This window comes from Haliaeetus leucocephalus, unplaced genomic scaffold (assembly GCF_000737465.1).
Source record: "Haliaeetus leucocephalus isolate CR32 unplaced genomic scaffold, Haliaeetus_leucocephalus-4.0 Scaffold1, whole genome shotgun sequence".
NCBI classification, from domain to species: Eukaryota; Metazoa; Chordata; class Aves; order Accipitriformes; family Accipitridae; genus Haliaeetus; species Haliaeetus leucocephalus.
The window spans coordinates 637,955-660,527 of NW_010972437.1; the positions used below are offsets into that span (position 1 = coordinate 637,955).

General features: G+C 39.2%; 1 protein-coding gene across 1 annotated transcript in view; it reads right to left on the minus strand.

Moving 5' to 3' along the window:
- The window catches only part of STAT4 (signal transducer and activator of transcription 4), a 39,202-nt gene extending 16,891 nt beyond the window's left edge, over positions 1-22,311 (minus strand). Inside the window, exons 1-8 of the mRNA XM_010563951.1 lie at positions 22,184-22,311; positions 20,497-20,641; positions 7,073-7,171; positions 6,189-6,281; positions 4,175-4,253; positions 2,491-2,576; positions 1,456-1,607; positions 111-269 (exon numbers count right to left, since the gene is read on the minus strand). Of these exons, the coding sequence (XP_010562253.1) occupies positions 111-269; positions 1,456-1,607; positions 2,491-2,576; positions 4,175-4,253; positions 6,189-6,281; positions 7,073-7,171; positions 20,497-20,641; positions 22,184-22,311 (941 nt within the window). The remainder of the gene's footprint in view (positions 1-110; positions 270-1,455; positions 1,608-2,490; positions 2,577-4,174; positions 4,254-6,188; positions 6,282-7,072; positions 7,172-20,496; positions 20,642-22,183) is intronic.
- Between the last annotated feature and the right edge of the window lie 262 nt (positions 22,312-22,573).

Consider the following 22,573-nt stretch of genomic DNA (forward strand, 5'->3'; position numbering starts at 1 on the left):
TAAGATCCTTTTTTTCATTTTTTTTTCTTCTTAACAATATGGTCTCATTGTTGCCAATAAATTTGTGTCAGTTCAGGTAAACTTATCTAAGCTGACAATGGCTTACGCACTTCCGGAAAAGATTGTAGAGCAGAAAGTTGACTTTTTCCAGCAGCTGAGGTCTTTGCAGTGGGATAGGGTCCCCATCGTAAGTCAGTCTGGTCAACAGTTCATCCAGTTTTTCTAGTTGCCTTCTAACTTGAAAGAGACTCTCTGCCAACAGTGTAAAACTACAGCAAGACAAAAGATTAGTTTGCCATCTTTCACGTAAACTATTTCTTAGAACATAACGGCTACTGAAGTTCTTGCTTAGGGAAATCAGAATCAGTACCGATCGGTGCTTTCTTGCTTTATCCAAACTCATGTCCATTCATCTTTCGTTTACAGGAGTATATAAATACATCAGGCAAATTACCTACTTTATTTTTAAAAATAAATACTTACGCAACAGGCCTCATCAACAGCAATGCAATGCTGTCTGTAATAATTTGCAAGAAATACATACATGGTCCTGATGTTTTACATGCAGGACACTTGTGCCAGTTTTAATTCTTTCCTACAGCTCATTAGTTTTGCAAAATGTACTCTTTAAAAGATAATAGTTATATAAAATTAACAAGTTACCAAGACTACTGAGGAAGTGTAAAAACAATAAGGAAAATCAAATCCAAACACATTTGCTAACAGTTTAATAGGGTATGCGTGTATAAAATCACGTTTTTAAAGCTATTTTTAACATCTTCATTGGGAAAAAAAAACCAAAAACTTCAGTGGGAACAAAAACCAACACGAAAAAGGCAAATTTTCTTCAAACCTAAAAAGGTTCTTGGTTGTTTTCCTTCCTTTTTTCTTCTTTTTACTACCTTTTCCAGAAGAGAAGTTTGATGGGAGAGAAATGACCAGGACATTGACATTATCTTTTTTATTATAATGCTGTTGTCTTTTTATTCACAATCACCTTTAGAGTTGCCACCACAGAGACTACTACCATTCAATTCCTGTGTAGTTTGAAGTCTGGAGGAGTGATGTACCTAATGAGTCAAAGCATAAAGTGTCTACCCAGCTCCTGCCTAGACAAAACTCCCACTGTCCTCAGTGACAAACTCAGTCAGCACAGTTTTTACTCAAGCAAAATTCCCAAGAGGGTATGTATCATGTATCTGGAACAACTGTCAAACCAACAAATGAGTGACTGCCACGGCTCAGGCTCAGCAGTTCACTGTAATGTTATTAATTCTGAATAGCAAATGTTGTCCACCAAAACAAATTGTATTTTTTGTTATTTACTTGCTTAGCTGCTAATGAATTTGCTGCTGTTGCAAGGTAGCAAGGCAACTGATCTAAAGGAATGATCATTTCACGTGCAGCAGACTTCCTGTGGTTTTCAGTGGAAACACAAGCTCAAGGCAAGTTTACCAGTTCTGGAGCTGATCAAGCCCACCATGGAGAGGACCCCCAATGCAGGCAATCTGCTGCCGTCTCTTCCAGTCTAGCAGCTCTTCAGTCAGCATGTTGCTCATAAGTGTATCGATTTCATGAATCACACGCCCTATTTTACTGAGTACTTCCTGTAAAATAGGAAAGGTGTCACAAACTGACCACAGGGAACAGCCGCAAAATTCAGCAATTATCATAAAACGCTGATTACTTTTTTTCAATTATTTTGGAAGTAACGTATTTAGTCCCTACCACTTCAGTTTCTTTAACTCTGAGGCGACTGGATTCATCACCCATTGTAATTGAAATTAATCCTGAATCTCTATGAACTCTTCCTCAGTAAAATTTCTTTTTTTGGGGGGTGGGGGAGTGGGAGGGAGGATTGTTGCATTCTTTGTGGGCATAACACCTCCAACAAGTTGACACTTGCAAGCACTGTCAAGGTCAAAAAGTTCTCCTTTTGTTTTGCACCATATCCAGTGCATTGGTTTTTTGGTTGCTTGCTTTTAACCGTAAAAAGTACATGGACTCAAACAAATTGCCTAAATGTACTGTCTTCTGTGCCAGCAAAGAAGTGGTCAGCGGAATATTTGTCATATTTGCACGTCTCAGTTGCTGAGAAGAGCAAGGCACCATTGGTGGGTTGTTGGGTTTTGTTTGTTTATTTTCTTTGCAATTATTAGATTACATTTACTTTGAATACTTTTTATTTAAGTTAAAAGCTACAGACTGCCAGCTAAGTTATCCACTTAGCACAGTACATAAGAGGTCCTGTGAAGTGATGTCCTTGCCTCAGAACCATATCCTTAAGCCATTGCTTAATTGCCAACTTCTTAACCGCTAGTCAAAATCACCCATACCCACTCAAACCTTTTGTGGATTTTTAAGTCCTATGTTATTTGTCTGTTCTTCTGAGAGGACAATTGAAAAAGGCACGCATACACGTTTGAGTATGCAGTGTGGGAATAAGGGGAGAAAGCAAACAAACCACAAATGACAAAACGTGTCACTAACCTTTCTCTTGTAGTCTAAGGTATTGAGCATCGCCTGCAATGCCAACATTTCCTGTTTAATGAGGGCACTGTTTTTGTCGCTCTGTTCTGCAGAGGATGAAAAAAATCAGTATAAATGCGTGTGTGGGTGCGTGTGCATGTTTATATAAGGGGAGGAGGGGAAAAAACCACGACCAGACTGCAGTATGAACCAGTGAAAAAACAAACTGCAGACATCAGTAGATTATGTAAAAGTGTATTTCATTTGAATGGACTAACTTTAGTACAAGTTTAAGATAAGGTTTTATGACTCCACTCTTTAGATGTGTGTGTGGAGCTGGAAAAGGTAGAAAACATACAGATGATGCCTAGAAATCCATACATTTCTTATTCATGTGCATACTTATGTGTACTAGGTACATCTGGCTTGGATCAGTGAATGATCTGTACACTGCTGAAATATGCTTGTGGTGTCTGCAGTTAGACTAAAGCTCTTTGGACTTGATATGAATTACACATCTGGCTGAGAGAATGGAGGTTAGGCACTTGAAACGGAGATAAAATGTTCATCGCTGTGGGGATTTCAGCAGCCAGGAGTACTGATCGCTGGGTATTTCCCCCTCTCCGTAACATTTTTCCTTCTCTGGATCATGCACTAGTTTCAAGCTTCCCCAAGCTTGCCCCGTGCTCTTTCATATGCAGCTCTCCCCACCTTTTGCTCTACTTGCATCTTTCATGCTACCTTCAAAAAAGAAATTGGTGCCAACTGTGTCTCTGCTAAGCTCTGGACTGACATCTTCCCATTATGTTAGGGTAGATGTTTCAAGAGAGGCAGACAAGTAACTGATTGTCAGCTCAGCCACAGCAATTTGTACTGCAAATTGGCTGTGCTGGTATAGTGCATGTGTTGACACAGTGAAATTTTAAGCCCTGAAAGTAATTTATGTAAGCAAGTTTTATTTTGCAAATGGAGCAGGCTTCAATCATCTGCGTGGTCAATAATTATGATTGGCTCGATGACTAACAACTCATTAAACCATGGCAACTTGATCTCTTCCGATTGCCTGGCCATATCCAGCCTTAAACATATAGCATTGATGTGTTTAAGAACTCGGACGTTTCAAGCCCAATATCTTTGCATGTTCAAAGGGAGATAATGTGAAAATATCTGAGCAGACACAAGTGGACCTCAGTTTCTTTTCTGAAGGAGATCATGCAAGGACTGTTGCCATGTGCAGATCTCAACCATCACAGGCTGGTCAAACATGCATTCAGAGTGCTTACCAGCTGGTTATCACCACTGTGGTCAAAAAAGAATAGAAAGCCAAGTTAGAGGCTAAAAAATCAGTTTTGCACAACTCTACTCTAGCAAGTAAGAGGCTCTTCCACATCCTGCCAAGGAAGGCCCATGTCAAAGATGAGGAAATTGAAAAATAGGTTCTTTAAATTAAGAAAATTACTACTTTTCATGCCATTATGCAGCTTATCTACAGAAAATAACTATACTTGCTCAACAAGATCCTCTTTACCCTCTTCACCCTAAAAGAGTCATTATGTTCCGTGACTATAACTATATAAACTACAAATCCGTTTTTATGTTTACATATATTATCTGGGTAACGCACAAACCCCCCCCTGATACTGGGGTCTAGCTGCGGAATCAGCCATTTCCTAGAGAATCTAAAAGTTATTATAAAAACTCTTACCTAAGCTTTGTATTGTTTTATATCTGAAGTCAAACTCCTCTTGCAAGTCTTCCAAGTATTTGACATCTTGGTCAGTCATCTTTCCCGGGAAGAGAAGGTAAAATTACTTGGGTGTTCACAGTGACATAAGAAGGAGTTTGTTTTGTAATGGACAAATGCATAATGTAGTATTTTCCTTGCCTACCATTTGAAAATCCCTAAGCAGTACTGGGAACTCTGGTTTACTATCTTGTAAACTTTAAAAAAGACGACTGAATTATAAATGCACATTTGTAACAACAGATTCATTTTACTTGTTCAGAAAGAATTTTACTAATTTGGAAATTATCCTCTCTCCCACAGTCAAACACTAGTTGATACAGCTTAACCACTTCTTGTTTACCAGTTCAATGACATAGTGGAAAATAGGAATGATTACATTTAGCCTGAGCTAAATTGAAATTATTATGCCAATAATGTAACTTTCTTCTTGGAACTTTAAAACAGGGCAAATGGATAATTTTGCATTGACATCAATGGAACTTAGAACGGGGTGTGCAAAACCAAGAAAGATGGAGCCAGTGACAGTAGCAGAGCTCAGAGACTTTATTTAGAGAATTACTTAAGAATTTGGGTAAAGAAATTAAACATTTTTGCTGCTTTGGCTTTTTGCAAGGGTTTGTTTTCATATGTACTGCCAAAAGTTTAGAAAGTGTTTTCTAGTAACAAAACAATGATAATTCAAAAAAAGACACATCAAAAGAAGGAAAATAAAACCGTAGGAAATAATTTGTTTTACTTCGAAGATCTGTTTCTGTGCTGTTTATAGGAAGCCTTGATTCTGCCAACAACTCATAAACAATCCTTTTTAGTTCCCTGAGATGTGCTTGTTAAGTGTCTGTGAAAATACAAAAACTCGTTTGCTAAATTAGGACACACAGAATTAGCCATTTTGGTTTCCTTTTTATTTTGGAGACTAAACTTTTAAATTATATGTGTAAGGTATGAAATTACATACACAAGGAGCTGGCTGATTTCTTTGTTCAACTTAATTACCTACTAAAAAACCCTTGTATCTAGAAATCATTCTTATTTTCACTGGTCTTTCAGGGATGGCTACACTTCCCCACACAGAAGGAGCAGCATGGTAGGCTGCTGGGTTGCAGGTTTGTCTGCTTTTGCTCTGCAACTCTTATCTTACAACTTTATACGTAGATAGAGATCTAGTATCACATTCTTCTAAAGCTAGCTTTATCCTTTTAAGGGTTTCATCTCTCTAACCCTTCTTCCCCATGTAGGGAGACACTGATGAGAGAATGCTACTAGGACCTCTTCCCAGTATACCAGAAGTGTTGCTCTTGAACGGCATATGGACAGGTATTTCAAATACAACTTCTACATTGAGGCTGCTGCAAAGCTGAAAGTGGGGCTGGGATAGCAAAAAGGCCATAGATAATCCTGCCTTGAACTGAATAGGCAGGTATTCTCTGACTGAGCTTTCAAGGTCATTGTGGGAGGTAGCTACAGGTTTGGCTCAGCCCAGCTCTGCCCTGCAATGCTATGGGAAACTCTTGGAGAATTGTCACCATCAGCTCCTAACGTTCTTCTCCCCTCACATCTGCAAAACACGTAATTATGTCTCGTAGCCTTCAGCTTTACAAAGATCTTGGTACGTGACTCAGAGGTCACGAAGGCTAACTACTGCTGACCCAAGTAAAAGAGGTGAAGTTGCAGGAAACACATTTACGGAACCTCACATCTCTTTAGAGACAGTAGGTATGCCTGCAACTCGCATAGGGATGAGTGTGATGATAGCTTTAAAGTAGGTAGCTCTCATGATGAATGCAGAGCAGCTGTAAAAACCTGAGGATCCAGGTACATCCTGGATGTAGTTAGTCTGGGCTGAGATCCTCAAAAAAATGGAAAATGGTTGGCGCAGCTTGGTAGCAAAAGTATTTGTGCTACCCAGCTTAAAGATAGTTCAGGTATGTCTGTATGAAAACCTGTGTAAACAGCAGACAGGACAAAAAAATACCTGAGCGCTGTTCTTGATGGCTGACACTTTGTGTTCTACATTTCTTTGTCGTTCTGAAACCACAGAGTTTTGCAGAGACTTTTCCAGTGGCCCCTGGAACACATTGAACAGATAAGGGGTGGATGACTAATAATAACAAGTGATAGTAACTGTACTGCAAGTTCTAGCATAGAGAGGGAATTCAGAAGCTGGTCTTCAACCATCTGGAGACTTGTGTAAACAGACAAATCTGTTTAGTTCCACAGATTTCAAAACATGCCGCTTTAACTTTGAAATCCAAAAGGTGAAAGGGTGTGGGTATACTGCAAACATTAAACATCTAGTAAATTAAAGAAACTGAAACACAGGTTATTAGACTTCTGAAAAAGACCCATGTCACAATATCCATAGAAGAATATGTATTACATCCACAGGTGATTAAAAAGAACACAGTTGACTTAAAAATTCTGTCTGGGTTTTAACCATGTAACAATTCCCCCAAAATAGATTTTATATGTAATTTTAAAGTTTCTTTCTTCAAACAACATAAAAACTATCCAATGCCTTTGCAAGGTATCAGATGGAATGTCTTTTGCATTACATAATTAATATGAACTAATGCATTGCATAATTTAAAATATACACATCTGCTTGCAAAGAATAATCTCTTTAAAGCCTTTCCCACAGATTAAAGTCTTTGAAGATTAGCTGTGACATAGAAGTCACTTATAGCAATGTTTGCAGCAGTAGAGCCACTAATGGAGTACAAACATGAGTTTAAAGGGCAACATTTGGCAACCCCTAGTGCACACAAATCACTCTAGTGGAATGAGAGGACAGCATTTGGTCCTAAAAGCACGTGAGCAGATTAACATGGAGCAGATTAATGAAATGTAATTCATTACCTGTACAGGCATGCTAGCTGCAGCCAATATTCTTCTTTCTTCTCTTAAACAGTTTGAGATGATCACTGCTATATGCATGGGATTACCATGATATTTGCCCTGCAAGCGCAAGTAAATACAGCTTTCAAAAACTCAGAATTCAGGGTGTCCCTCTGGAAATCACAAACGTGCTTCAGTGTCTATGAGCTACAGCTTGGTGCAGGTGGAAAAGACTCCCCTACTGTTCTCGACCTTTGTTAGTGCTGGTTCAGCCTTGCAGTGCAGCATCAGTTAGTGCCATTGTAATAAAATATTCTTAACAATGCTCTACAGAGATTGTAAAGATACAACTCCAAGATGTATATCATTTGAAGATCAAATTGCTCCACTGCTAACACAGCTGTTTTGAAAGGGCTTTCCTGTCAGCCTATTCTGCACGATTTTATCACGTCTTCCATTTTCAATAGGATGTTGTTGTTAGCACGTAGCACTTCTGCCAACAAAAAATTGTAAGCATATCAATACAGTAATGATGCAAGCAGAAAAGCTTCCTCAGCATAAAGCAGAGACTTAAATTTTAATGTCTGTGAATGATTTTTCTCCTTCAACAAATAATGCGCCTAAGATGAAGGAAGAAACAACTCTTGTCCCGAGCCAAAGAACCAAAAAATGTCTGTATTTTTACACCACCATAAATAAGGTGCAGAATTGCTGATGTGTGACTGAGGACTGGGCACAATTTGAAGTAACATTGGTTTGTGCTGTATTTATCAAATTGGAATGATTGAGGACTCTCAAGCAGCTTCTTTCATGGTGATGTATTTATTCAGTGTTTCTCAATATCCTTCATGCCTTTTATTCAGTGTTCACGTGTCATTCATTCAGGTGCCCTTTATTCAGTGCTTATACAGTTTTCAGCTATCCATTAGAATTAACCCAGTTAATTTCTTTTCCTGTATGGTTTCCAGTTCTGGACTTGTTCTATTTTCCTTCCTTTCTGATTAGTTTTTATTCTCATCATATTTTGCTGCCACTCAGAACTTCATTTATTTTTGCTTTCTCTGAATGTGGCACAGTAAGTTTATACTTACTTAAACTTTTGCTGTATTTTCTGTAGATATCTCATACAAATTGCTGTATTAGAAACAAGGGTGTGAACACATCTGATAGAAATGTGAACACACTACTGCTATATGCCAACTACTACTATGACAGTGAACATATATTTCTAACACTTTTTACTAGACAGACAAAACCGAATCATTTCATGGGTGCTTTTGCATGAAATCCAAGTAATCTGAAAGACTTTTTCATAATAAGTTTTGACTTCAATTACAGGGTAAAGAAATATTACATTAAAAATGGTAATTTTAATCATCGAGACTTGTTCCAAGCTGCTTGGTATTAAATACCATGCTGTTGGTTATACTGTGGTTCCAGGTAGAGACTAGATGAAAGACATAGGACTCTTTAAATAACTGACGTACAAAATGCTCCCTTCTAGAGAAGGTTTGACTGCCATGGCATTGTTAGCAATGAGACTAACCTTTCTAATATTTCTAGGGTTTCTTAAGTCTTCTCAGGACAAACAAAGTACGTGCCCCACAGTGCAACCAGTGCATACTCAAGGTAGTCCTAGTGCTGTGCCTCCTCTGGTCTCTTTAAAAGCAGCTCAGGGTGGTGCTTTACTCCAGCAAAATCATCTGTATCAATTACCCTGAGGAATGGGAGTTATGGACAAGACTGTGATTTTAGCAGTTTCTCTGGAGAAAAAAAGTGGTGAGCAATACCACCCCAGGACACACAGATGAAACACTAAGTACTCCCTCCCTGCCTGCTCCTTGCTGGGCAGTCAGGGGGGATTTAACATTAAGGACACACTGCTGATTTCCATGTCAAACGACAATGCCAAAGATCTGCCATTACTGGTTTCTCCCTGCCAGCTTCTTGGCTCTAAGGGTAGTAACGATATTCTCGCTGCACACTTCCTTCAGCACAGCTGAACTTCATTCAGGTCCAGGAATATATCTGTAGTCCCCTTCACTGAGCATATTCCCAAGCTGTCTCTGCGTTGTGTCAGGACATAACTTTGGGGAGGGAATACAGGCACATGGGAAATGGCTATGATCTTCCTGCAAAAGATCAAGAGTGAGCGGAGCTTCATGTGGAAGTAAGGTAAAGGTAGGGTCCAACAGCAACAGCCAGAGCAAATTAATTGCTGCAAAGAATGGTTGCGCTCCTGGCTGCGGGGTGCCAGCCCTTGCCTCGTGCCAGTCCGCTGCCTGTCTGACTCCTTAGTGAGCCAATCCAGCTTGCTAACTGGGATGGAAACCACTCGCGCTTTTTTGCTGAACGGGTTTTCTGCTCCTCAGTGCGCCGAAACTGCTCAGCAAAGGATGAGCTTATTGTTAAGGACTAGCACACGTGAAATCAGTAGAGGTTGGCTGAGAAAGGGGAGAACAGGCCTGCCTTGTTTTAGCTGCAGTCAGTTGTATCACTGAGCCTGTCTCATCTATCTGCACCTTGACAAGAGGAAAAAAAGTCCTGGTTTTATTAAGGCTTGGGATGAAAGCTGTGGTGAGAAGTCTGCGACTGGTGTCAATCCACTGATGTGCATATTACTTCCTCAGTTAATGTCTGTTAATTTCTGCTTGTTGCTGTTATTTTTTTGCTGGTAAAACAGGGTCCCACCTTCTACACAGATGGCTAGCATACGAGGACCATACCACACGTTGGTATCTGCAGCCTATCAGAAACCACAAGGCTTCAGGAGTGTTTAGTCCCAGCTTACCACTGCCCAACAGAATTCAAGCGCTCTAAGGGCTGATGGTTGCCTTTTGTCTTTGTCCTGTGACAAAAAGGAGTCAAACAAAAGCTATTTAACAAAGTCAAGAAGAAATAAAAATCCTCTCTTGGAGCTGGAAAATGCATTTATGCAGAAGAGGCACTTCAAAAAAAATCTTCTGACAGTGGGATGTTTAAAAATCCCCCACAAAAATTGCCAGGTATTAGGGACTTTCCTAGTGTTTCTAGATACTATTCATATGCAAAACTTTTAAAAACTCTTTCTCTCTTTTTCTTTGTTTCATTAAGAGAAAACCATCTGAACCAAGAGATGAAGTGGAAATTCACTTTTTTTCCCCCTTTCTTCTCTAAGTCATAAAGCTCTAGCAATAAGCTGCGCCCGTAGCGATTCCCATACTTGTGCCTGTCTGGTGCTTGTTCAGCTTGATTCAGTTTGAGCAGACACCAAGCAGGTTGACAGAGAACTGCCACCTGCCCTCCTGGAGCAGCAGCTCCTCAGACAAAAGCTGGAATAATGGTGGATCTGCAGTGCGAACACTTGTGATCAAAGGCTAGGAACAGACCTTGCCTTTCTGATAGACAGATGCTCTGAACGCTGGACAGCTGGCACGGAGCTGAGCTGTGTGCCACAGCCTGAGTGGGCATCCCCTTCTGTCGGTCTTGAGCTCTCTCTCCCAGAACCGGCTATATTTATACAATATATGCTGTATCAGCAGCCTCTTTTGAAGTAATCTAGCAGATGGATTGCAACTCAACAACAACAAATTGATAAATAATAAATAAGTTGTAACATTAAATATCTCAATTTTAATTTACTAAGTAACGATAATTAATTACTAAAAGTTATAATAACCAATGTGTTTGGCTCCATCAAAATAATAACACTGAATTTCTTCTCCCCATGTTTTATACTTCTCAGAGGTAATTACACTTCAGAACGTGCCACTCAGTATTCCCTTATTATCTGTCTGCTGTCAACTCTTGCTGTTCTGCATTTCCATTTTGTCTTTGGTTGAGGGCAGAATTTGCTCAAGATGACCTTGGCTTCTGAATGACTAATTGAAAATTATTTCCTATCCTTGAAAGAGTAGTATAAGCTGGAAAATAAAGGAAATTTAACCAAAAAAAGGCTTGAGATGGGGGAATCCTAACTCAGTGTGACATGAGCATTGGCAGCCAGGAAAGGAGGAAAGGTGTGGATTCTGTAGTTCTGCAAATTGTATTATTAAGTTTAGATATTTATAGAGAAAACTTATAATTGTATTTTGATAAATACCAACAAAGAGAAATTGAGGATTCATTTTTCGTCTGAAGTTTCAAATGGAAACGTTAGTCTTATCAGCTAATATTACTTAATCCTGTTGTTGTTAGAAATTTTCTTTCTCCTCTTCTGTTTTGATGAGGTCTTCCATATCATGATTTACAACAAACAACAAATGATTTTATTTGCACTGGCTTCTTCTCAATAACTACCAGCATGATGATAAATATAACTGAATGGAAGAAATTAAACTTTCATTCTGAACAGGTAAAAATTTTCTCTGAATGCTGATGACATTTACTCAGGAGAAAACCTTTCCACCACCGCCCAGCATGCATTCTCTCTACTCCAGAGACATCTGTTGTGATACCATCTTACTAGATCATGAAGAAAAACAAAGAGGCATTTCTGCAATTACAATTTATACATTATAATGTGTGGAGTTTAGACCCTTTAGCCAAATTTTAAAACAGCTTGAACTATTTGTGATATGTTAAGATGCATGAAACAGTGCTGGGGAAATGCAAGATTTGATTCTGTAAGTTGTAAGATCACAGAGAAACTTTAAAATACATATCACGGCACTTTAAAACACATGTGCTTTTAAAAAGAACACCAAACAACTGTCAGTCTGTGTATCTGAAATTTACTGCTTTTCCTGAGACAAATGAAGAAATCTAGACCAGCGATTCATTCTCTTACTCTTCTTCCCATTTTTTTAATTTTCCAAAATTTAGCTTATTTTCCTGTGGGCAGCTCCATCACAAAGTGGATCACTCCCAGCCACAGTAATATTGGCCAGCTTTCTTTTCATGTGGCAAAGGTCTCTATGTACTGGGCATATCTATAAATGAATACTATATATGCACTACTTCAGTATCCTGACTCTGTTTTCAGTGCTTAAAGTAGAGGATTAGGTATTAGTGACTGTTGGTCTCTACTTGTAATGTAGAAGGATGTGCTGTGCAACCTTTAGAAAGTCAGTCAGGGGTTTACCTGGTTATCTCCTGGTTTTCAAGGTGACCTAAAAATTACTTGAATAGGTTTTAGTGCTTTCTAATTCTGAAAAAGCACTTCAGAATTTGGTTGGTTTTTCCCTACTTTTCTCTCTTTTTTTTTTTTTTTTTAAATATCAAAAACATCAGCTGTATTTTTTCTTGTTTCTGCTAGGAAAGCCCTGCTTGAGCCTTTTAATTGTATACAAATAAGAGCTTTACTTGGAGGCATGGAACCATTAACTAGTATGACTGTTGATCTGTTTGTTGAAGTTGAATGATTATTTAAAGAAGCTGATGGAAGGGAGGTGGGACATGGAAAGACAGGAAACAGGATTACAAAGTCAAGCAAAAATACATTTCCTTCCCCGTTGCTCACTTGTGATATGCTTATTTTACTAAGTCCGATACTCAGCATCTTTCTAGATAAGCAGATGTCTCATCTTTCATGTAATTAAAAAACAGGGAGAAAAAAATCTTTTGTCTATCATTTTATTTTTGAAAGAAAAAAGCTTTGGTATAGTTTTGTATCTCAAAGAAATGTGTGGGTGGGAAAGCATAACCATACACACTTATTTCCCGTTTTCACCTTCAAGTATGACAAACAACATTTTGCCTTGATTTGTTTTCTACCTTTGTTTATGCATCCAGGCAGAAAGTCTAATGAAGACAGTACTAGAATACAAAGAAAGAGCGGTCCTTATGTTACCCTGATATAGGTAAAGTGCTTGGGAGTTTTTTGAAAGCCTTTATTTAAACAGGCAGTATTCTTACTAAAAAAATCTTTTTCTATTGGAAAGATGGCTCTGTTTTATGTAGGTTTTTAAGTCACAGGAAGTACCTGTGACACTATCTATTTAGACTGCTCTTGTTGGACTTTTATTTTTAGATTTCCCCTTCCCCCTCTCAAAATACATGAGAGAACTTAAAGGCAACCTCATTGTTTTAGACAACTCCTATGATGTGTGGGAAGTCCTGATACAATGCACGACTTCCAAAAGATCATACTTTTTTTTTTTTTTTTATGGCACGTGCAACCAAATTGCAATAGGCAAAGCTGTAAAAGCACAGTGAATGACCTGTGAAGACAGAGATCTTTTTTTCCATCCCCCAGTTTGCCCCCAAATTCCACTGCTGAGTCCCTACCAGCAGACACTAAAACCAGTCCAGGAACAGTCTACAGAAACAGCAGATTTCTAAGCAGGTAGGTTGAGATACAGCTACAGAAAATATATATGTCTGTAGATCTCATCATAAGACAGTAGAGCTGTGCTGCCAGGGGGATGAATAATGTAGCGAAGCTTCTTATTTAAATGAGATTTATTTCAGAATAAATAAAAGTACAGTATTCCATATGAAAAAGGGTAAAACAGGAGAGGAGAGAGGACTGATCCCCCCCATCTTCTGGACACAAAGACCTGAGTATTATTAACTAATCTCTCGGGCAGATGTTTGACTGCAACTGGGCCTTTAATACTCCAGAATGGACAAAGCCCACAAGAGGTTGTTTAGTTTGTTTGCTTTTATTTTTACTTCTGTTTGTAAGTTTAACTGTTATTCGTTCTACAAAACCAAACTGAAACATTTATAAACTGAGTTGTGTTCTTTAAATAATAACTAGGAACTAAAAAATATTTTACTTCTAAGTAACCTTTTTCTGGTCTTGTATCAATCATTTTTAAAAATCTTTATTAGCGGATGTGCAGTTGCCAGCCTGCGATAGCTAACAGCAGACAGCTAGCTGCTTTTAGCATACAGATTTCTGTGTGGGGTTTCCCATTTGTATGCCAAAATTTTCTGTAAACAGCTTTAATGGTTGAACTGGAAAACTCACTGGGGGCAAGATGCTAATATGAAAGATCAGTCTGAATTGTATTAGACAGCAGGACACACTGGTTCAAAACACACCTCCTACTATAATTTGTTGCTTTGTTGATCTGGCAGGTTACACGTGTGCTAAATACATATAAATAACATTTTGAAATGGGTCTTCTGTGGTGTATTAGAAACTTTCTCTACTTTGTTCCATTCTCACCCTGTTGTAAGCTTTAACAGGAAACTGCAACTTAAACATCAATGGCTATGTTTCCATTCTTTGCAACTGTTTCTCAGCACAGTGCTTATTAGAATTGTTTGTTAAGTACCAACTGGAATGTCCTATTTCAGAGCTAATGCTCTTTTGTCCATTTTCTTTGATGTACTGAAATAAATAATCTTAGGATCCCTAATGCATGTATGATTCTGGTACAGTGACTTGCGTAAACAGTCACCTAAACTAAAAAACCTTTATATGTTCATTTTAGTTCTAACTGGAGAAGCACAAAGATGTTCAGTTCTCATTACAGATGGAAACAAGCTGGGCAGTATAACCGAGAACTTGAAACAGAATCAGGAACGCACTACTGTTACTGTTTTAAGTAGCATCGTGCAAAGTAAGATGCTATTTGTACTACTTAGAAACAGGGTGAATTTTATATGGCAAGAAGTGCCATAATATTAATATATATTTTGATTAAGACGGCAGAAGATACTTTCAGATGCTATTCCAGATCTTTCCATAAAAAAGGAGGGCTATGTAGGAGAAAGAAATATAACTAAAATATTATTTCTGAACTCCATGTATAACTACAGTGCTTCCAAAAGCTCATTTTGATATAACTGGTTGGTGTGAATCAGCAAATCTGGTGATTCTGCCTGACCTCTCCCTTTGTAAGCATACCCCAAGGTGTTAATGGTGTGCACGCAGACTTGCTCATTCAGGCAGAATACCCATTGCCCTCCCTCACCTCATCTTAGGCTCTAGCAGGCCTGGCGAGCAGATAAAGTTCACTAGTACCTGAGAATCTGCTGTGAGTATTAAATGAATATCATGAATATATATCATTTACAGCAAATTGTTCCCCAGAGCACACAGTATGCTCATTAACTCAGGCTTCAATGGTAAATGAGCAGAGCTGCCCTTCTTATTCCTGAAATCTGTTATTTTACTTTTATAAAGGAAGATTTATGTAATCAGATTTTCCCCCGAATACCATAAACAGTGATGTGACACAGATGCATGTTGCCATTAATGAGAAGGGATTGCTTTCAAAAGTTATCTTGAGGCTGGAGCATAAATGAGAGTGTCAGTTATGAGTAGGACAATTCTGGGAATTTCTGCTTTTTCCTGATGTAGCTGTCATGCACCCAGTGGCTCTTCAGTTCCTGGGAGCTCACCCGAGCCCATGCACGGGCCAGGCTGCCTCCCACGGAGCTACATCTTCTCTAGTGGGTACCTGCTGAGTGCTCCAGGTATTTCCAGCTTGGAGTGGGGGGGAAGAGCATCCCCGAGATGAACAGCACTGGAGACCCACAGGCAACTGCCCACCAGCACCATCCCTAAATGGAGCAGTGGGACACTGGGGTGTAGTGGCCATCTCTGATTCCCAGGCTGCTCTGAGCCTCCCCTGCCTCGGCTCCCCTGGTGCACTGCAGCTCGGCTGCCCTCCCCTAACCAAAGGCTTTGGCATGTGAGTCGGGAGCACGGACAGTGCCTGTCTTACGTAAGTGTCTATTTATTTCACCAGTCATCTTTGTGTACTAAATCTACCCAGGTATTGCACAGGAGCTTACATCAGGGACGGGTATGCTGTCATTTAAAAACTTTCCTTCTGAAAACTAAGATGTAATTGTTCATGGGCTAAGGTCGTGTCGACTGCTGCATCTGCAATTTGGTTCCTAGAAGTGCTAGGCAGCTCTTCTGAGCTTAACATCTGCCCTTTATGTTTTGTTGTCATGGCAACAGAACAAAACATCTCCTTGTGACTAATCTGCTTTGCTTTTCTCCATCTAGGTTTTAAGCAGGAGAAAGAACCATAGACATAGTTTTCCCCCCTCCTTCCCCCATTGCCACCAAACATTTTCTCTCCTCACCCCCTTCCAGAACCACTGCTGCGAGAAGGAGGAGTTCTGCAGGAAGATAGAGAATTTAACTTTAGCAAGTGACTGTGCTGTACTGTCTCCCACCGAAGAGCACAGCAACAAAAGGCTGCTCTGCTATAAAAATGAATCCAATTTACTGACTGGAGAAGTAATAATAATGTAAGAAGTAAATATGAAGGATTTTAACTTAAAGTGCTGACCCTGATTTTAATATAATATGTGCATTTATACCAGATTAATGTCAAGAAGCGACGTTTCAATGAAAGCAAGAAATAGAGAAGCAAATTACTGAGAGCTAGCAGTAACCTCAGCTGCTTAGCTAAGTTTCTCAGCACTTTTTCAAGTGCTTATAACTTTGTCAAATCGGATTTTTCCTGGTCAATGTTTCTTTTTGCCTCAAGATAATTTTGGACATGTCAGCAGTCTGAGCAGAAATGCCACGTTCCATGGTTATTTCTTTAACGGCGAGAGAATCAGGATGGTCCCTGTGGCCTAAAAGCAAGGGTGCCAGGCAGACCCATCTTCCTGCTAAGAATTCTGCTCTTTCCCTTTCACAACACCTAAGATTGCGCAAACCTTTGTATTGCGAGTATGAGACAGGCAAGTTCTCTCTTCTTCCACTACTTCCATCATTATTTTCACGGGGCAACTAAGATGTTTACGTAAAGATGTTTCAGGTGAAACTCAAAATAGAACATTTTCTCCATTTTATAACAAAAATGAATCCTAGGAAGATCTTTCAGGTGGGGTGTGCTCAGCTGTGGTGCTGGTAACTTGCAGGCATAATTCTCTCCAGATTCAGTAACAGCACCAGCAATCTTGATCCTAACGAACCCTTTGCTGTCTAGCAAACAGCTGCACAAGCCATTTGTAAAGTGTGCGTTGCTTCCTCTTCTAAGGCTGGTCTTCATTAACGATCTAGCTGTATTTCTAATTAAACACTAGTCCCTCACTTTGCTTTTTGTCAAGAACTACAGATTGCTTTTGAATGGCTTTTGTGTGTTCTCTAATTTTAATTGTTTTATTATTGCTATTGTCATAGTATTTAGTAACCTATACCATAACTCGGCATACTACTCTGCCTACTTAGTGATAAATGCTGGTTTCCAGCATTACCAAGTTTGACTAGTATTACTTAGTATTGTAACACAATTTGGCTCGAAATAATGAACAAACATTGCACTCTGATCATGTATCGAGGTTGAACAGCTTTGTGTGTGTACACGCTGTACATGTGTCTGTACGTCTGTGAGTGTGGTACAGAGGGGAAGGAAGAGGAGTGAACTGTGAAATTTCAAAGAAGTGCTTGCGCTAGAGAGCAAAGCAGAGATAAAGGTGGGCTCATGGTAACTAACCTTCAGAGAAAATCAAACCAACACTGTTCACAGAGTCACCAGAAATAAAAAGATGTTTACAAATGCAGCTTCTTCTATTTTGGAACCCAGTCTTTCCCCCATCAAAGTTGGTGAAAAATCTCTCTAGTTTTACAGCGTACCCTTCCAGTCTTCCTTTCTCAAGGTGGTATGTTGGGACTAAAGGGACCATGGCACTGTACCGTGTACCTCAGTCACCTTTTTCTGGTGTTGTCTCATGAAACTGTCATGAACTAGCTCAAATTGCAAGAGTTGGGTATCTGCCAGTGCATCCAGCAGGTGGGTGGGGAGCCAAATGCCCAGTTACAAACTTCTCATATATTCAGCAATAAAATACAATCAGTGATACGTTAAAAAAATTAGACCCATCATTACATAATTTGCATAGTCAAATTTAAGGACATTACAGCAGATACTGTCCATACTATGTGTCATATACAGTTTATAGTCCATTAATAATACTTGACAGTTAATAACAAGGATAGGATTTCAGCTGATTACAGCTACTATAGCATTTTTTTCCTGAGGTACTTACCTAACCAATAAAGAAATAATTTTAACAGCTGAAGCTCAGGAGACTGCCTGTGCAGCTCTATAGAACATGCAGCCCATGCTTTGGCTGAAAATGCATTTATCATCTATGTTTTAAAAATTAGAAGTTGTAACACAATATTTTACACAAAAATCCAAAATACCTGCGTCACAGACTTCTTAAGACATAGTTTAAGTTATTTGCCTTATCCAAAACAACAATAAACTCATTGCAAGAGTCTGGGCCTACTCCAGCCTATAGAAATTATTTTGAAAATCAGAATGGACTGTGGGTGATAGTGCTAACAGTCATGAGAAATCAGGAAAAGCTCTAATAGTGAAAGAGCCATTCAGTATCTGGTGGTTCGCGTGTGTATTTTGAAACTGAACGAGTAGCTTGTTATCTAAATGCAGGTTATCTGCTGTCTTGATATAATGGAGAAAGGCCAACATTATTAGTGATGGAGAGAGCTGTTGTATTTTTTTGCTCAGCTGGAAACATTTTACTGCAACGCTCGAGACTGAGATCCTTTTTACTAAGCGGTATAATTCCAGCGTCACACATGTCCTCTCAAGAAGTTCATAATGCTTTAGACTGCAAACCTACAGACCTTTGCAACCCAGGAGAGCAGAGAGACCTTGCTGCTTGGGAAAGCTTGCTAAGTCACAGCCTTACAGTGCTACAGGGTGATAAACAAGTTGGTGCATGTTGTGTGGCATTTCTTTTGGGAGCCAGCAATCAAGTGAAATGATGGGTTAGGCTACTCCACATGGACCTTTACTGTCACTTTATCTAGAGAAGGAAAAGACCAGCTCTGGTGCTGGCTCTGCTGCTGCTGTAAGTACTATATGGTGACTGTAACCTAGCTGTACAGTTGTAATGGGGATGCCTGAGTGTTTTGCCTTGTTCTGGAATTGTGACTCAGATCCTTGCCACCTGAGAAACCACTTAATCAGAAATCACTTAAAACTCCCCTTCTCTTGCTTTTCTGCAATAAGCCTCCTTTGCTTTGTGCTCTTTGGGAAGCACATCATAATATAATTTCCAAACATGCCAGGACTTAGAGAAAATGGTTTTCATTCTGGCCATTTTCACACTGGCTATTACATAAACTCCTGCGTGTGTGCCCAAGGCCTGATTACTTGTCTCGGTATGCCAAGTTTCACAGAGCATGCAGAGCTGCCACTTCAAGTTTTGGTAAAAATTTTAGCATAAAATAAACAGTATGAAGAAAAGAAGGAACCGTGAGAGACTTTAATTTTGTAGAGCCTGTATGTAAATATATACCAGTCCTTCTGCATGTGCACATTGTGATGGTATAATCATAAATGCACAGTCTTTTAAGCCAGGAACACACGAAGGAACTGCTTGCTTCAGTGCCCTGAAATGCTCTTTCCACGTGTACGCTACTGTGGGAGAATGCCTTTACTAAGGTGATGCAGCTCTGTCTCAGCCCTATGGTGGTAAAGCGTGCCAAGACCATGACAGAAATAACCAGATTAACCTTTCTGCAGTTAACTCCAAAAGCAGTGAAGTAAATCTGGGGTTTGAGCAGTACTGAAATTATAGATAGTGCTACTACACAACCCAGAAAAGAAACAAAAAGCAACTTTAGTTTTAAGTTAAGTTACATGAGACTGCTTGCGTAACACCGGAAGAAAAAGTAGTAGCAATGGAAATACTGTCACATTTTTAAGAGGCCACCATTAGGATAAAGAATAGAAAGACACACAGCCATAAAGAGAACAAAATTGGCAAGGTCATGCTAAGATTTTCCAGACCAGTGTGTGTGTATATATATATCTCTCTCAAATAAAGAAAATGTTTTGCAAGCAATATAATTGTCATTTAAGTACTTATGGAAAACACCATCAAAGAGGAGAAAAACCCCCAAACTTTCATTAAACTCAGACGCATATCTGTTCTATGCAGCAGACACATAAATGTCAGGAAGTAGGTGACTAATGAAGTGGAACTCTGAGAATCCTTGCCTTAGATAAACAATTATTAGAGAAACATTCAGCCAATCGAAATAAATACCATTTTGCAGAAGCCTAACGGAAAATCCTTTAAGCCATTCATAACAAATAATCCCAGCTAAGCGTAAAATAGCAAACATGCTAATGATTTAAAGAGGTTCCTTTTTTGGGGTGCTGCTTTAAGCCCCAAATATGCATTTTCATTCCATAGGTAGATATCTGTATGTGTCTGAAAGGTGGTAATTACATTTGTAATAAACATGAGCATCCATAAGCGCTATACAGTCTTATTTTTAAGAGCTCAGTGAAACACAGATACACACAGAGCTAAGAAGTCACAGCACTTGTATCTGAGCAGCATGCATGAAAATTTGTATTGTTCCACAAAGTAACAGACAGTGGGATTATTATTTTGAATTATCTTATTGAAGGCTTGGTCTTCCCATAGCTACTTGCAGTCTACAGCAATCAGGACAGCTCTGAGCTGTGCACAGGAGCAAACTGTGTTCAAAAGAGGTTGGGCACTACCTTTAGAAACCAGTAAGGGTATGCAATTTGTCATCTGAAGTAATGACCAACCTGCAGCAGCTTCCTGATTCTTTTCAGGTTGTGTATCAAGAGAAGATTCTTCTCCTGTGAAACCCGGTCCAGCTGTTCATCCACTTGTATTAGCAAATTCTGTAAAAGGATCGTTGCCATTGCTTCATTGTTGGATGCAGCCTCCCTGAAGAATCAATGAATGGGAACCATGTGTGTTTAAAATGTCGTAAGAAGTATCAATCTATCTCTACAGAAAATTATAATCTATTCAGAAATCTAGGCAGCAAAAAAAGGCTTTAAATATATGGTGACTTGCATATAGTTAGAGAGTTATAGTTGTGAATAATTGATTTTATGATCCTTTTATTCATATTCATGTAGATATGCAGCTATAAAGACAGGGTGAGGATGTTCTTAGCACAGGCTATGGAGTCGGCCAGAGGGGAGAGAACCGGAGTTTTCTAGTCTTTGGTCCAGTGAATATTTAAATAGTTTTAGCCCACTTCTCAGAGGAAATGAGACCTCTCATATGCATACCGTCCCTCTCACTCTGTCAGTCAGAGAGATACAATCTCTGAATTTGCTGCCCAGTTTCAGACAAAGTTGACACTGGGCTCGGAGTCTAAAAGATAGTATGTTCTTACAAATTTAACAGAAAACTGGCAGGTTGGTAGAGGAGAGGAATCCAAATTAGTGCCTCCACTGAGGCAAATGGCAGTAATAACTTGCTCCAGGAGGTAACAGCCAGATGGCCAGTCAGCAGATATATATCTTCACACCAGGCACCAGATGAGCCTTTGCCCGGCCAAACTATTTGGGGATACGGGAAGACTCTGAAGCTACTGGTGAAGGGTATGTAGGGGACAAAGGACACAAACACTCACAGAACCAGGCTTTACTGGTTCTGCTGTTTATAGAACAGCTTGATACACAAAGGGCAATAACATTAGCGAGCAAAATAGAGGAAGACAGACTTTGGACTGCATGGCATCCTTGTCCTTGGGATATCGTCTCTCCTTGCCCCCAAATGGCAGATGCCTGTTTCAGATATGCCTGCTAAATCTGGCAAAAAGGAGATTTTAATGTTTCCCGTGTTCCTACAGCCCCGTAAGCACAGAGCTATAAACTGTAAGGAAAGATTATATTCTTTAGCAGATTTTTTTTTTTTGCAGTAGTCCTCCAATAGCCTTGTGGATTTAGCTTGAAAAACTGAGATGTCTCCTTCTGGTACGACTAATATAAACATTTAGTTCTGAATTTTCTGAAGATAACCATCCAGTGAATTTGATCCAATTTTATGCATAAATTCACCTTCTAGAGAACAGTTCCTGAAAGTAGCTGGCTTGTTCCCCCAAATTATATATCCTGCTTTAAGTGCAGTTTTGGACAAGTGAATAATTTTATGCTGCAAGAGATAAATGTATAACATTTCCATTGAAAACTAACTTGCATTATTTTTTTCTATGAAAAGCCTGTAATACCATTAATTTGCTAGACCATTTTTATTGGATCTTGTTTAAGAGCAAGTTCAAATGAAACCTCATGTTCAAGCACTCCTTAAATTTAAACTCTGACAGTTCAACAGGCTAAATCCATAACTAGTGGAATACTATTCTTGAAGTACAGGTGCCTGCCCAGCTCCCAAATGAGCACTATAAAATCTGCCAGATAATGAAAGAATTGTTCATGACTGAAATCATATGAGAGGAAGTAAATTTAATCCTACCAATCTTGGCTTTCTATCCATTGTGCTAGCAGATGCCGGATTTCCATGGGGAAGTTATCATCATAGAACTGGTCTACCTGCTCCAAAAACTTTATTTCCAGTTGTTGAACTTGACTCCATTGGGACATACTGCAAAAGATTAAACATGTTTGTCACTGAAAGTTGAATACGAATTAATAACCCAAAGTGCATAAATCACTTATTTTCACTGTAGTTCTTATCATATACTTCAATGTTCCTGTTTATTCTGTCTTTCAAAACAAGTGGTACTTGACTAAAGTTAGTCAGTTAAAGGGAAGAGGGAGAAAAGAAAGCAAGACCATTAAAAGAAGTTCCAGCTCTTACACTTGAATGGGCACCTCTGCCAATTTCCTTCCTTAATGCAAATAT